Source organism: Fukomys damarensis, unplaced genomic scaffold (assembly GCF_012274545.1).
Source record: "Fukomys damarensis isolate Sample0158 unplaced genomic scaffold, DMR_v1.0_HiC HiC_scaffold_32, whole genome shotgun sequence".
Classification (NCBI taxonomy): domain Eukaryota; kingdom Metazoa; phylum Chordata; class Mammalia; order Rodentia; family Bathyergidae; genus Fukomys; species Fukomys damarensis.
Genome location: NW_022900944.1, coordinates 36105540 through 36121796, shown reverse-complemented (window position 1 = coordinate 36121796; position 16257 = coordinate 36105540). Strand labels below are relative to the sequence as shown.

The following is a 16257-nucleotide window of genomic DNA, read 5'->3' as shown; positions in this document are numbered from 1 at the left end:
TTACAGTAGTAGAAACTCAAGGCTAAAGTAGTGAAATGACTTTTGTAAGTTCGGACAGTTACATGTTCAGGACAAAAGGCTTTTATTCACCCACTACCTATTTTTTTTATTGACAAATCATGCCTCACAGTTTGTAAGAGCTAAATTTTTGAAACAGTCAAAATGACTATCAACTGACAAGTGGATAAAGGTGTGGGTTTTTTTTAATACAATAGAGTACTACTCTGTCATAAAGAATGAATAAAGGATGAGCTTCAGACATTTAAAGCTAAATGGATGGACTTTGAGACCATACTCTTAAATGAAATAAATCAGACACACATGTTTAAATACTTCATTGTTTCTCTGGTGTGAAAAACCAAAAGTGGAAATAAGGGCTGAAATGTACAATGGGTGTTGGGAAATGGGAAGAAAGTGTTCAAATAGGAAGGGGAACAAGGGAGGAGGGAGGGAGAAAAGAAGCGAGGGACAAGAGAAAAAGTGAAAATAGAAGGAAAAATGGAAACAAAGCTTTTTGTACATAGGGAGGGGAGGGGGCATAAGGGGGGAATGGGATAATAAGTAAATAAGTTTATAAAATAACACACACACACAAAATAATAGCACCTCAGAGGAAGCTTGCTGGCTATGATGCTGCCACTGAGCAAAGCATCAGCCAGTACTTTTTTTATCAAACAAAAATCAAAATTGAACAGTGCAGAAACTGAAAGGAAAAAAAATCCAATCTCTTCATACTCCAACTTATGTTTTAGTTCATTTCTTCAAACATTTTTAAAAATGTAGTTGTAATCCAAACACAAACTCGTGTTCATTTTTTCATTTTAATCAGTCAGATGTTCATGTGACTATGAAGTGGACTAGTTAATTTGGAATGAGTAGGTGACCTAAAATTTCCAAGCCCTCTTCCCATTATATCAAACTGCTTTTCATTGTACTAACCTCCTTCATTCTCCACAAACTTTCAGGCCCCCTATTTTTTGCTTCACTTGCCCTAGATCCTGGGTCTGCTGCCTTTCTTATCTTCCTCATGGTCATTTCTCAACTCTTTGCTATTTTTTTTTAATTTTGTGAGACAGGGTCTTGCTATGTAGTTCTGCCTGTCCTTAAACTTATTACACAGCGCAGGCCAGCCTCGAATGCATGGCAATCCTACCGCTTCAGCTTCCAGAATGCTGGGATTACTGGTGTTCATCACTTTTTTTTTTTTTTTTTTTTTTTTTTTTTTTAAGCAGGGTCTGTGTATTTCAGCCTTGAATTCACTATATAGTCCAGGCTGGCCTCGAACTTGTGACGATCCTCCTGCCTCAGTCGCTGAATGCTGGGATCACAGGGGTGTGCCACCACGCCTGGCTTTGTTTGCTTGTTAAAACAGAAGCTGGCCCCCAACTGGCTATATAGCTCAGGCTGACTTTGAACTCAGAGCCTCCTGCCTCAGCCTCCCAAGTACTGAGATTAAAGGTTTGTGCCACCATGCTTGGTCTATTTCTCAACTTTTATAGAGCTACTAACAGGACTCTGTCCCCGGGACAGATATTCTTACTCTCCCGGGCCTGGGTCAACCCCGGATTCCCTGAGGTTCCTTACAGCCGGCTTCCCATATCAGGACCGGAAGTCCAGGCAAGGTGGGGTTGCTGATGACTACACAACACGACTCTGTTTGGAGCCCCTTAAAATTTACTGGAGTGGAAAGATGAAGGTGTCAACATAAAGTCAAGTTGAGCGGCTGGGTTCAGCCCTTTTCCCTTGACCTGTTCCCAGGGAGAGGAGTTCATTTTCCCACCAGAGGGGGCGCTAGACGCAAAGGGCGCGAGGGTAGCTCTAGGCGTCGCTTTCCGGCCGGGCCTGTGACGCAATCTCTCGGCGCCAGGGCGGGACGTGGTTGACGCCATCTCCGGGCGCCCGGCCTGGAGGGGGGTGCTGGGTGTGGGGCGGCTCCAGGGCCGGGGATGGCGGTTGCTGTGGCTCCGGGACTACCGGGAGGAGCCCAGGGAGCGCTGTGAGATGGGCCGGTGAGTGTTGGGAGTGGTGGCTACCAGTCCGGCGTAACTGGGGACAAATAGGCCTGGGTTCGGAGCTTCGGGGGAAGTGGACTCAACACAGCCCGTTGCTCCACCGGGCCGGGGCCCGAAAGCCGCGGACAGAGGCAGCGAGAGAGGCCGCGCGCCTAGATTCCCGTACGCTCGTCTGTCTCCCGCCCGGAAGGTGGTTTCCTACCCCGGTGCCCCGCTGCGCCCCCGCCTGTGTCTCCACGGGCCCGAGTGTCCTAGTCCTCGGAGCGGGAAGGGGCCACCAAACAAGGAAGCATCGCCTGCGGGGCCTCGCCCCCGTCCGGAGGCTTGAAGGCCGACCCTTATTCTCTGGACACTGAATTTCTCCTTTCGGGCCCGACCCTCGTTGGATCACGGATTTCTGGATGACGGGAAGCCATAACCTCTACTCTTCTTCATGGTTCACCCTTTCTGTTGGGCGCTCTTCTCACCCTCCACGAATTAGGTCTCCCGCAGGGTTCACCCTCTCTTGACTCGGACCTAAGCTTGATTAGGAGCTTCCTTTTGGGTTGTGCTGGGAGCTTTGGGGAATGGTTCCCGCTACGCATTAGTCCAGTTGAGGTCACAAGCGGTGTCTTTTCTCAGCAAGCCCCTCAAGAGACCGAGGTTTCAGATTCTGAGATGTGTTTTGCCTTGTGGCAACCTGGCACACAGACTTGGCTTTCTGTTGTCCTTCCTGCAGACCTCTTGCCTCTATTAGTCCTCGTGTTAGCTTCTGTTTGCTAACCCCTCAGTGACCTACAGGCAGGTTTTCTCCAGTGTTTTAGTTGCAGGAAGCAAGAATCATTCTGGCAGTGAAGATGTTAGTAACCCAGTTTATGTTGGGAATAAAGGAGAAAGCTAACTACTTTTCAGTCGTTGAAACTATTAGCAAAGAAGGGATGGGATGCATGACTTATGCCCACAGTGTAATTTGTGGGGTTAGAAACTTATTTACTCTTGTTTTCCTATGTTTCCGCTTTTTCTATATCCCACCATGCCAAGCCGAAAATAAATGTGGCCTTCCTTTTGGATGCAGGCTTGCAGTGTTCTGTGGATCTTGGACAGGACAGCCAGTGGTTTCTAGTACTTGTCGGTATGGTTTTCTCTGTGTTCACGGGTTAAGGCTTCCTTCTTTAGTGCTTGATGTTTCTGACAATTGTGGATCCAGATATTGATCTTATAGTGGTGGTTTTGTTTCCCCATTTTAGATGTGTGGGACCAAAGTGATGTTTTCAGTTTCTGTCACTCCCAATTCAGTTGGTGTAAAGTTGTTAGAAATTTTTGCACACACATGAGCTTTTTTTTTTTACCCTGAAAGATTTTTAATAAGGTTTCCCCTTCAGTGACTCCCCCTTGACCTCTTTTTCTGCCCCAGAAACATAAATAATTGTTCTTTTTCTGCTAGTGCCACCTTTTTTATTCAAATGCCTCCACATCTTTGTAATCATAGGCCCTGAATAAGGGTGAAATTCCCTGCTTCCTGTTGTTCATATGGGAACAGTGTTAAATCATTTTTATTTCTGCGTTTACCAAACATTCCAGTTTACCTTCAGGAAATAAATTTTTGCCTTCAGGAAATTTTACCTTTAAATAGGTAGAGGGTAAGCGGGGCGTGGTGGTGCACACCTGTAATCCTAGCTGGGGAGGCTGAGGCAGGAGGATTGCTGTGAGTTCAAGACCAGCCTGGGCTACATAGTGAGTTCTAGGTCAGTCTCAACTACATAGTGAGACCCTGTCTCAAAAAAAAAAAAAGGTAGAGGATAAAGAATGAAGAATATGATGTTGAGGAAAAATGATGAAATCTGCTGCATGGAAGAATTTTTTCAGGTATGTCTTTCTATAAATTAAAACTTGAGAGATGGCTTTTTTTCTTAACTGCCTAGGCACTCTTGATTATTGTGTTGTTGCCTCTGGAGAAGAGGGTGGGGTTTATTGTGGATTTTAATGTTTTCTTAATGGCTTTATAATTACCTTTCATGATGACCCTGCAGGAAGGTCAGAGGTCAATCTTCTGCTTACTCCATCCCTACTTCTTTCTTCTAGACTCCCACATCAGCCGGGAGGACGCTTACCACAGCTACCTGGAAGCACCACCAGAAGTTCAGGTAATAATGAGTTGGATTCACTGTTACAGAAAAACATCTGGGATGCAGCAGTGGAAAAACTGAATAGAATGTGATATAGAAAGCTCTTTTTGGATCCAGAGAACTAGAGTGTAGTTGGAAAAAATAGGTGGCAAAGTTCATATGCATTGAGATATTCAGACCAAGAAGGTAATTTTTTACTGTGGACAAAAGCAGTTATGAAAGACGAAAGTAAGAGAAAGAGACAGAACTTTCTTATGAATCATATAAATCTAAGATAGGGATAAACAGGCATATTTGGAAGAATGGTACAAGAATTTTGTGAAGTGTCTAGAGCAGACTTGCAGTGGAAAAGGACCTATTGGCAAAAGGAGGAAAAGGGGAATGAAGAAGGTAAGTTGAAGGTGGTTAATGAAAAGAAAAGAAGTCTTGCCAGACTAGAGAACCGGCAGTGAGACCAGAAGAATTTCACTGCTGTTGGGAGAGGAGGAGAAACAAGCTGTAGAGCAAGCTAATACAATCATTCTTCCCAAAGGGCCCAAGTTGGAATGCAGTTTCTTGGGGCGAAAAAGGTACTATATTTGAAACTGTGTTTAGAGACCAAATTAAAAAAAAAAAAGACAAGTCTCAGGATTTAGTGTAAGGTACTATGATAAAAGGCAAAGGAGTTTGGGAGTTTAGCCAATCTTGGGGTAGGAGGGATAGGAGCAGGTGAGATCATAACCCGAATTAGACTGGGGAAAGGAAGCAAGGATGAGGTCATACATTCAGGGACAGAAGACTGCACGTTACTCTTTGGCAGTAAAAGAAGAAATTTAGGAAGAAGCCTTCAGCAAAGATCATGTGTTCAAAGCCCCCTTAACAGCAAAGACTGAGGAGTCAAGTCCTTATGAAAGGCATGTTTAATCCTGAAGCTTTTGGTCCCTGAGGTTGTGGAGCCCTCAAGTTATTTATGTATCATCGAATGCTCATCCTTGGAGCTCTCTGCTTTGTGGTTTTCCTGATGGTTTTTCTTGTCCTAGGCTGGTGAGCAGGGAGATATAGCCACCTTGTCTGCCCTTCTCTCATGTCTCATTTTGCCACCAATCACCTTTGTTACATCTTCCTCCTTGGGCACAGTTCTGTGTGTGTGTGTGTGTGTGTGTGTGTGTGAACGCACGTGTGTGTGTTTCCGTAGGTTACTTTTCTTTGCCTCTGATTTGTTCCCTAGCAGATGTGGGCACCCCAGCCAACAGCAGAGAGGGGTGCAGGGAAGCCACAGAGAAGCCCCTTCTGATGTCCCAAGGAGCAAGCCAGCCCCTTCCAGGCTTCAGGAACACCACAAAACAATATGAAACCTGTTCATGAGAGGAGTCAGGAATGCCTTCCACCAAAGAAACGAGACCTCCCTGTGACCAGCGAGGATATGGGGCGGACTACCAGCTGTTCCACAAACCATACACCCTCCAGTGATGCCTCTGAATGGTCCCGAGGGGTTGTAGTGGCCGGGCAGAGCCAGGCTGGAGCCAGAGTCAGCCTGGGGGGTGATGGATCTGAAGCTATCACTGGTCTGACGGTAGATCAGTATGGCATGCTGTATAAGGTGGCTGTGCCACCTGCCACCTTCTCACCAACTGGCCTCCCATCTGTGGTGAACATGAGCCCCTTGCCCCCCACATTTAATGTAGCGTCTTCACTGATTCAGCATCCAGGAATCCACTATCCTCCAATCCACTATGCTCAGCTCCCATCCACCTCACTGCAGTTTATTGGGTCTCCTTATAGCCTTCCCTATGCTGTGCCACCTAATTTCCTACCAAGTCCCCTCCTTTCTCCTTCTGCAAATCTTGCCACTTCTCACCTTCCACACTTTGTGCCATATGCCTCACTCCTGGCAGAAGAAGCCACTCCTCCCCCCCAGCCTTCATCCCCAGCCCATTCATTTAACAAAGCCTCCCCTGCCACCTCCCCACCTGGGCAGTTGCCACATCACTCAAGTACTCAGCCACTGGACCTTGCTCCAGGCCGGATGCCCATTTATTATCAGATGTCTAGGCTACCTGCTGGATATACTTTGCATGAAAACCCTCCAGCAGGTGCCAGCACAGTTCTTACCCATCAGGAGGGCCAGTCTGCTCTGGAAGCAGCTGCTGCCAATGGAGGACAGAGACAAAAAGAGCGAAATTTAGTAAGGCGGGAAAGTGAAGCCCTTGACTCCCCCAGCAGCAAGGGTGAAGGCCAAGGACTGGTGCCAGTGGTAGAATGTGTGGTGGATGGACAGTTGTTTTCAGGTTCTCAGACTTCACGAGTGGAGGTGACGGCACCAGCTCATCGAGGGACCCCAGACACCGACCTTGAGGTCCAGCGGGTGGTTGGCGCTTTAGCTTCTCAGGACTATCGTGTGGTGGCAGCTCAGAGGAAAGATGAATCCAGCCCCCTCAACCTGTCCCATCATACTCCTGACCATCAGGTTGAGGGACGAGGGTCAGCCAGGAACCCTGCAGAGGTGGCAGAGAAAAATCAGGCCCGTGCGTTCTATCCTCAGCCCCATCAGGAACCAGTGAAACATAGACTTTTACCCAAAGCAATGGTTGTAGCCAATGGCAACCTGGTGCCCACTGGAACTGACCCAGGCCTGCTGCCTGTGGGCTCAGAGATCCTGGTGGCATCAAGTCTGGACATGCAGGCCAGAGCCACCTTCCCAGACAAAGAGCCAACACCACCCCCTATTACCTCTTCCCATTTGCCCTCCCATTTCATGAAAGGCGCCATCATCCAGCTGGCTACAGGGGAGCTGAAGCGGGTGGAGGACCTCCAGACCCAGGATTTTGTGCGCAGTGCCGAAGTGAGCGGGGGGCTGAAGATTGACTCTAGCACGGTTGTGGACATTCAGGAGAGCCAATGGCCTGGATTTGTTATGCTGCATTTTGTGGTTGGTGAGCAGCAGAGCAAAGTGAGCATTGAGGTGCCCCCCGAGCACCCCTTCTTTGTGTATGGCCAGGGTTGGTCCTCCTGCAGCCCTGGGCGGACTGCACAACTCTTCTCTCTGCCCTGCCATCGACTACAGGTGGGAGATGTCTGCATCTCTATCAGTTTACAGAGCTTGAACAGTAACTCGGTTTCTCAGGCCGGCTGTGCTCCCCCAAGCCAGCTGGGTCCCTCTCGAGAAAGGCCTGAGAGGACAGTTTTGGGACCCAGAGACCTGTGTGACAGTGAGGGGAAGAGCCAGCCCACAGGAGAGGGCTCCCATGTGGTAGAGCCCTCCCAGCCTGAGCCTGGTGCTCAGGCCTGCTGGCCATCCCCAAACTTCCAAAGATACAGCGTGCAAGGGGAGGAGGCACGGGCTGCGCTGCTCCGTCCCTCTTTCATTCCACAAGAGGTAAAGCTGTCCATCGAAGGGCGTTCAAATGCGGGAAAATGAACCTCTTTCCCAGACCAGGACTGGGGCTTTTACCCCAGAGGTGAGCCTCACCGTGAGCAGGCAGAGGATTTGCACACGCCGAGCAGGGAATGGCTCTCTTGGCAGTGAGATTTTGGGGGAAAGGGGAGGCATCAAAGGCAGCCTTCCCAAGGCAGGATCTGTTGTTGCTTCTTACCCCTTGGCATCCTTTAAGCACAGCCCCAGGGGGTGCTGTGATAGGGTGCAGCAGGCCTGGGGCAAGAAAGGGAGGGGGTGCACATAGGAAAAGAAACATTCCAAAATCAGGGCCTCCCTGCTCTTTCCTCCCTATCCCTAGCTCCTGCAAGGGAAAGTACAGGCTTTGGGAGCAGGTGGCAGAGAGGGGGAGCAATGAAAGAGCCAAAAATGATGATCCACAGCTTATAGTAGCAGTAAAACTGTCTGAAGGTTTTTTTTTTGTTTTTTTTTTTTCCTTTTTTTGTGGTGGGAGGGCAGGAGGCCCCATGGTTAGAAATAAGAGGGTTCCCACCCAGAACCCTTCTTGTGAGAGATGTGCACTTTAAAGGGTGATTTTTGTTACAGAAATCTATGGCTGGGTGTGTGGGAGAAGAGCACCCTCATTGCAGAACTCTGCTTGATCCTCTGCTTCAGCCCTTTCCCATCTCTCCTCACCATTACCATTCCTCCACTGAGGCTTCTAGCAGCTTGGAGGCCAGGAGAGAGAGAAGCCCTTCGAGAGTTCAGAGTGGAGTTCTGCCTTGCCAGGGACCCAGTCGGGACTTTGGGAGAAAGATCTCACAGCCAGGTGACTGGGCTCTAGGTAGGGCTTCTGGAAAGGTAGCTGACCTAACAAAGCTCCTCCTACTTAGTATACTGGGCCTGCTTTGAGATTTTGTTGTGTCTCTAGTTGGTAATGGTGACTTTGGTAAGAATCAGTGGACCTTTTCCCCAGGCACCTTCACCCCTCTGTTGTCTGTGTATGTTGTGCCTAAGTGCCTGCACTGCCCCACCCTTCTGCCACTCTAGCCTCTGCATGGTGTCTTGAGCTGGGCCTTGTGTAGCTGCACTGCCTTTCCTCTTCTGCAAAAGTGGCTTTGTCCACTGTGACCAAGACCTCTAGTTTCTGGTATGTAGGGGTCCCTGGTTTCCCCATCAGCTAAGTTTTTTCTTTTTAAGAACTCTAAGTCACGGCCCCTCCTCTTTTACTGCCACATAGGTTGGGGGAGAAACAAAAAGGGAACCATGCCTTGGACCAAGGCAGATGCACCTGGCTAGGCAATTCCCATTCTGGTATTTTCATATGTCCCCCTCTTACGTTATTTCACTGCCTCTCCTAGCATTCAGTTCTCTCCAGGCTATTCCCTCCCATACCAGCTGTAAGGATCTAGGATAGTCTTAGTAACATTTTAATACCTAAAGTATATTTCGTTTCGTGATGGTATTTTCCTATGCACAGAGTATTTTCAATCTTAGTTGCATGTGCTACCCTTTGTCTTAAACCCACATTTATTTTTTTCCCCACAATTTCTAGTATGTTTGGACTGTGGGATTCTACTGGGTATTGGGATTTAGGCTCCCCCACCAGCTATCAGGTGGATGAGTGGCCTTGTTTGTTTGATTTGGGGGAGGGGGTCCTTTAGACTCTTGAAGGCAACTCAGGGTATTGTCCACTCAGCTCTCTGGTTAGATTTCTCCCAGGTATGATCCTGGCATTTCCTTTTATAAATGGAATGGCCAAAGCCTGGCCTGTCATCAGGAGTCCCAAATCTCTGAGGTCTGAGTTCTGCTCTGTCAAAGACTGTAGGCAAGTCTTACGACCTCTCTTTCACTTCCTCCCCAGCTGCCAAATGGGGATAAATAATCTTACCTACCTCCTGGGGGGAGGGGAAGTTCTGAGAATGGAGTCATTCTTAGTGTTCAGGTGCTAAAGGTTGTTCTCCTGGGGGAACAGAGTGACTGAAACTGGCTTGTTTGCTACAAGCCCTACACTCCACTGTTTCATTCCTTGAGAGCAGTTACCTGGTCAGTGAGCTTTACGGAGTCCATCCAAAGGAGTCTCCTGACCTGACCGCAAGTTCTTCAGTCTCTGGTATATGACAGAACCAAATACCAACTTTGTACTACATTTGAGATCATGTCCTTTCCCTTTTCTATCCCCCATTCTCTCTGAATGCTGCTTTCTCTGAATGCTTGTTTCCTACGGAGGGGGCCTGTGGGGTTGAGTCTTAAGGAATCCCCTCAGATGAGGGTGTTGGGAGAAGGTCTCATCTCTGGCTGTTTCTTGAGCAACCTATTCCTTGGGATTTGTCATATGCATGGGTTCCTCACAAGCATCCTTCTTAGGAGGGCTCATTAGTATATGAAGATAGTGATACAGCAGACACTCAGAATGTCCACCATGACCCCAACTAAGCTTCCTTATAGGAACAAACCTGTAGCTAACCAGATACAGACCGAGGAGTTTAAGTCAAATTACCCTCTACTCAGGTTAGTTGTGACTTCCCAGTCTGGTAACTCCCACTGAGTCGTGGAAAGAGAAACTGTGGGAGACCTTGGCAAGTTGAGCCCTGACCTTTCTTCCATGGTTCCTCTTCTCTTTCTTGCTGGTGAAGCAATACCAGCAGCTCTCCAAATATTGTGCCATGTATGTGTAGCATGTCAATACTTGATTTTGCTGAGCTGCAGAGGGAGCTTGCTTTCATAAAATATAGTCTCCAGAACAAGAACCTCTGTGCTCTAAATCTTGGTCAGAACTGTCATTGCCCTTGACTTTTCTTCTGGTTCACTCTTTTTTTCCAGACATGAGAAATAAGAGTAAACTGGTATATCTTATTTTTCTTTATAGGAGTCACCTAAGTTTGCAAGAGAAAAGAGAAGTTTTGGGAAAATGAGCATTTTAATAAGAGGTTGTCAGCTTTTTGGAAATGGGCAGTTGAGGAAGGCAGGTCAGTCCCTAGTCAATGGTAGAACATTCCTAGAGCTTAGGGATAAAAGGGAGGACTGGTATACTCTGGAATTGTACAGAAATCCCTACTTCAATTTGGAAGAAGGGATACCTGCTAGATAGTCTTCAAAAGATCCTAAGACTTAGATCACCATTCCTGTGATGATTATTATATTTGGAAAAAGGGATCTGGGAGTTCAGAGCTTAGTGTTGTACCCAACAAGAGTGGACCCAGCAGATCTAGACTGACCCTTCTACACTTTTGGTCCCAGTTGGTCATAACACCATGGGCTTTCCTCCGCTGCTTTGCCACTGCTGCTCTTGCTCACTGTCCTGCCTGCTGCACTCTGTAGCTCCCTGTCCTTCCATATCTTTGGCCATGTAAATTAAATTCAGGCATTTGTGTATTCTTATCTGTTTTGCAGTGTTACTGTATAGCACAGTCATGTTGAGTAGGGATGGTATGAAATGCTGCTGGTGGGCTGGTGAATCCATAGGGATATATATGGCTTCAGTGGTATCAGGAGCTTTCTGGCTCCAAAGATCTGCCTATCTTGAGAAAGAAATGAGCAGCTCCTATGAGAGGGTATTTTCTGTTATATTACTTCTTTTTTAGTATCTTGTATTCTTGTTTTAAAAACTGAGTAGGGAGGAACCACATTAGGGCCTGTGCCAGCATCCCAGAAAGATTCATGGAGCTCCAGTTACATGGATTCTAAGGTTGGGAGAGGGTTTGAAGTTTGGCTGAAGTAACCTCTCCAGTAGGGTTTAGTGTTATTTTTTTTTCCAATGGGCACCATAGGCGATTTAGGGGAAGCACAGGATGGTAATATGATTTAAACCTGCAAGAAGCAGGCATATGGTAGAGTTGACTGATCACACTGGAGCTGAAAGTGGACATGAGATGACTGGGAAAGGGCCCAGGTCCATCAGAGTAAAGATAACCGAACTAACTGAATTGGCCATGGGAGATTAGGCCATGGTTTTAGAAGCAAAGTAAATAGAACAGAGGCCAAGTTTTAGGGGGATGTCTTGACTTCCTTGGGCTAAGTTTATTAAACCACATTGAAGCTACAGTATTTTCCAGATGGAAAAAGTGTACACTACAGTTGAAGAGATGAACCCTGCTAAGTTGGATATTAATCAGAAACGTTAGCCCTTTGCTGCGAAGCTTTCGTCCACCAAGTTCCCCGGGGTAGGAAAGGTCTCCCACGTTATGCAATAAAAAAAAAAAATAAGCCTCTGTGTCTTTGCAGTTGTCAGTTGCTCTTTCAACTCTAGGATCCATCATCGGACCAGGAGCCTGGTCTGGGCCTAGGATGACACTGGCCTTTGATGCTAGTAGAGTCAGCTGCACTCTCTCCTTACTTGCAGACTATGCACAGTGCCGGGGGCAGGAGGAGGAGAGGTGGTGCGGTTTGCCTTGCTGAGCCTCCCCAGCAGGAACAGTAGTAATAAATGCACTTTTCACACTAAAAGTTTATTCGTTCTATTAAGCCTAGATCTTCCCCTAGTAGATTGCAAACTCATAGTCTGATCCCAAAGCCATTCCACTGCAAATGCCCAGCAGTGAAGATGGTCCCATTTTGGGTTCTTGTCTGTAGTGTGTGTGTGTGGTAGCAACCCATGTGCCTTTATCCATTGTCAAACTTGCATTTATTCTGTCTTTATGACCATCATGGGGACTTAGGTTTTTCAGAGAGAGAGGGAGAGAGTGCTGATGACAGTGGTTTTACATCCACCCCTATAAGGAGTTTGCACCTACTGGTGAACTCTGAGGGTTAGTGAGCTGCTGGTCTTCCAGAAGGCTTGGTTGATCCCTCATATTTGCCTCATACATGATTGAAGAGAATCTGGATTGTGTTGGGGAAGAGACTATACTCATGGCTAATTTGAAGTATTAAAATAAGACTGTCCCCTACAAACTTTCTAGTCACACAGGATCCCTGTAGCCCAAACAGTATAAGTTCCAGCTGCAGAGAGCAAACTGCTCTCAGCTTGCACAGCACCTTAGGGGAGGGAAAAATATGTGTATAGGGTACGGGGTGGAGAAAGGATGGAAATTTTGTCACCCAGGTGGCTTTAGGGTCCTAAGGATTAGAGAAGGATGGCACTGGGGAGGTCTGGTTTGATCTGATTTGTGTAGGAGTTCCCTGTAGATAAATCACTGATCCCCCCACTACTATCCCCAGTATGTAATGGCTGAATTAATATGTAATCAACTGCATTGTATCTAAAGCCTTAGAACTAGTCAGGTGCTCCCCCTACCCAATACCATTTCTTACCCTCTAATCCTACCTGATCTTTAACAAAGCATTAATAATTCTAAGGATAATCTCTATTTTGTTGTGCTTTTTTGTAACTGTTTTAAATAAATCAATTTGTACTGTATATTTGTACTTTTGTGAGATCCTTTTTGCTGTTTTACCATTTTAAGTCTCTGTACTTGGCTACACACAGATTGTATTTTTATTGTTAATGCTCTTCTTATGGATACCTGCATTTAACTTGTGGACTATGTAAACACAATATATATCAATATCTATATATATCTATATATCTATCTATATAAACTACTAGCTTTTCCTTTTCGTGTTTGCGACTCCTTCCTATCCCAGCCTCAGGTGATTGCCCTTGTTGGGGGTAAAAATGCGTTGCGGGAGCACTTGAAATGGAATACAAATGGTGCCCTTCATGTGGTGAGCTCAGGGCAGATGGTGGGAGCTATGTAAAGCATGGTCTTGCTGTTGATAGAGTTTATCTGTATACTTAGATAGCAGCAGAATCAACCATAAATACCTGTAGGTGTCCTGGCTGCTGGCCTCTTCCCCCAACCCAACCCCCCCCATACCAGCAGTCAAACTTGTCAGGCAGGCGTGGTACTGCTGAACTACGTCCCCATACCCACCCCCCAAATTCTTTTCTTTACTCAGTAAGATTGTCTGAAATTGCTTAAGTCAGCTCCAATCACAGTTACTACTCCTAATGTAGGAAGCTTGCCACCAGTTAATAGTGAAAATAATAAAAAACGTGGTACTGTAGTTAGACACATACATTAGACATTATGTCCCACAAACTGTCTTAGGATAGATATATATGTATGTGTGTATGTATGCACAAATATATGTGTGTGTTCTATGACTCCCATTGGGTGGCTAGCACCTGATAATTCAGAGCTGGGCGGCAGCAAGACATGAAATTTACCACTCTGGCGTGAACATGTTAACAATCATTTTTTGCTAATATTACTTCCATTTGTGGATGGGGAAAGCAAGACATACAGGTTAGATAATGTGTCCAAAGTTACACAGCTAATAAACAGGTTTTTGTCTTGTTTTTTGGTGCTAGGAATTAAACCCAGGGTCTCATGCTTGCTATCATAGGCAAGTGTTCTACCACCGGGCTTCATCCCCAGTACAGCAGAACAGTTTTGAATCCAGACATCTAATTTGTTTGTTTGTTTGAAATTATTTTTGGTACCGGGGATTGAACTCAGGACCTGCTTGCAAGGCAGGCAGCTGCACCACTGAGCTAAATGCCTGGTCCCCCAGGCATCTAATTTGTGAATTTGTATTTAGTGTTGTGGAAACTAAATTAGATAATCCATGTAAAGTGCTAAACCATTTTGAAACATCCCAAATAGGACTTTGATACTGAACTCTGTGAGAGAAAACCATTTGAATCAATTAAGTACTTACTTTTAAATGTAATTTTCAAAACATTTCAGCCTGGGTGGTAGGAACTCACCCTACTTTGGTGGGCGTCATATGACACTATTAGCCTTGGGCATATGGAGGTCAGAGAGGCAGCCAAGTCTCCCTGTTATGGTACTGGAAGAGGTCCACATTCCTGGCATAGTTAATTTTCTGGCTACAATTTAACTAGGGCACTTCCTTCTGGACCTCAAGGTCTATAGTTATCTAAACTGTACACAACCTTTGATGCAGGCTAAGGAAAGTTCTGTACCATCACAAAACATGTGATGACCTCAGCACTTGTCTTCTCCATCGCTTGACAGCCTTGCAAACTGCCAGAGTAGTCATTCTGGTCTAGCCTTTGCCATTGTTGACTTGAGTGAGCTTATTTCCTTAATTGAATTTTCCTCAATGGCTTTTATGATTCTGTTGTGGCTCCAAGGGATAAAGATGGATTAGCTCTTCTTTGAAACATGAGTTCAGTGGTGTATGGAATATTGCAACCAGTTTCATGAATATATTCCTGGATACAGCTTGCTGCTCTCTGGGATAGAATTTTAAGTGCCTGAAAAAGTGTATTTTGTTTGGAAAAGTAGCTTGCACCTAGTTTTGAGTATACATAGTGTTTAGAAAATACCAGTTGTGAGAAAAGGCTTCTACTACTTCTAAGGTGGAAAAGGTAAGCTAAGTTTACACAGCCCACGGAATTGTAGGTATCAATTATGGTTGTGAGAATGAATTCTCAGGATCAGTTCTTTCTTCACTGTCAGTTATTCCTCACCAATTTGTAAAGGATATGAGCTTGGGTAGTCTAAATTGAAGAGCACTCTTCCTTATAAAAGAGCAAGCCACCAGCAGTCACTGCCTGAAAACTCCCAGCTCTCTCCTAGTTCGCTTCATTGGCTAGAATCAAACAAACAAAAAGCAGGAAAGGGCCAGTAAAGATAAAATTAATTTATTTGCCCTTACAACTTCATGGGCTGTACTGGGGCCCTATAGTCCCATAAGCCTGGCCTGCTGCAGTGACTAGGGAGTCCAGTTCTCTGGAGTGCCTGCTCCCTTGTTCCGGGTACCTAGAGCTGGGTCCCTTTTGACCCCACCCATCCTGCTCCCACATGCAAGGGTTGCACAGGTCCACCTGCAGCAAACCCCAGAACTGCCTCTGGCACCAAGGATGGTCTTGTAGGTGCCTGCAGCACTGAGCCCTGTGGGCTTGGGTGGGTGGGAGGGCAGACAGGAGGAGGGGTTCAGTGCAGAGAGCTGCTGTTTTGCTCTTCAAAGGCCATCTTGCCCAGAAGCTGGCTGTCCAACTCTACCCCACTCACAGGCAGCTGGAAAAAGTTCATTTCAGCTGCTAAGGCTGCCATGGCAGAAGGGTCCTGGCCAAATTGAGCTCGTAACATGATGTCCATTTTCTCCAGCCTCCTCTTGAGCCGCTTGGCCTCTCTCTCTCGGATGAGCCTGGCCTGCCGCTTCTCTGGGGTCTCATTGGCCCGCTTCAGCCTCATGGCCTCCCGATCTCGCTGCAGCCGGCGTGCCCTCTGCTCATCTGTCTCCTGCATGCGCTGCAGGCGCTTGGCTTCACGGTCCCTCATGCGCCTCACCTCCCGCTCTTCAGGGGTTTCATTGTCCCGCCGACTCTTCTTAGCTGTACGCTCTCGTTCTAGCCGCTGCAGCCGTACTTCTAAAGGCTCATTCTGTCGACGCAGGGCCCACTTGCGTACACTGGGGGTCTGGGCTTCCAGCAGCTTCCGATAGGCAGCACAGTTGTTACACACAAGCAGAATTCCAGCAGGGTACACTGGAGGACTGAAAGCAGTGTCCTTCCCCTCAGCACTGGAGGGGCCCTCACTGTGAACTGGGGGTAGGGATTCCATATTAAGTACTTCAGGTAGTTTCTCACTGGAAGGCAAACATTTTGAATGGTTAGTGTTTCCTTGTACCTAAGCTCACATACTCAACCCTAATTTACTCTTTTCTACCAGACCAAGTTCACTACTAGAGGTCTTTTTTCTTTTGATACCAGGGATTAACCTCGGGATCTCACACTTGACAGACAGGCATTGTGCCACTGAGCTACATCCCCGGCCCCTTAGAGGTCCATTTTTTTTTTTTTTTTTTTTTT

At 46.7% G+C, this 16257-nt stretch overlaps 2 protein-coding genes across 8 annotated transcripts in view; one reads left to right on the top strand and one right to left on the bottom strand.

Annotated features, from left to right (window-relative positions):
- The first annotated feature begins 1864 nt into the window (after positions 1–1864).
- Positions 1865–16257, top strand: part of Atxn1l (ataxin 1 like) — a 24104-nt gene continuing 9711 nt past the window's right edge. For 3 of the 5 annotated variants that reach the window (XR_004514952.1, XR_784337.2, XR_784338.2), the window contains exons 1-2: positions 1865–2009; positions 4074–4135. Coding sequence is in view for 2 of the 5 variants with exons in the window: in XM_010644476.2 (XP_010642778.1) it covers positions 5445–7514 (2070 nt within the window). In the remaining 3 variants the exon portion in view is untranslated. Of the gene's footprint in view, positions 2010–4073; positions 4136–5324; positions 11761–16257 lie in introns of those variants that run through there. The other 2 variants (XM_010644476.2, XM_010644477.2) reach the window with 2 other exon arrangements.
- Positions 14170–16257, bottom strand: part of Znf821 (zinc finger protein 821) — a 27261-nt gene continuing 25173 nt past the window's right edge. For all 3 annotated transcript variants that reach the window (XM_033757891.1, XM_010644473.3, XM_010644472.3), the window contains one exon: positions 14170–16034. In XM_033757891.1, coding sequence (XP_033613782.1) covers positions 15380–16034 — 655 coding nt within the window. In that variant the 3' untranslated portion in view covers positions 14170–15379. The remainder of the gene's footprint in view (positions 16035–16257) is intronic.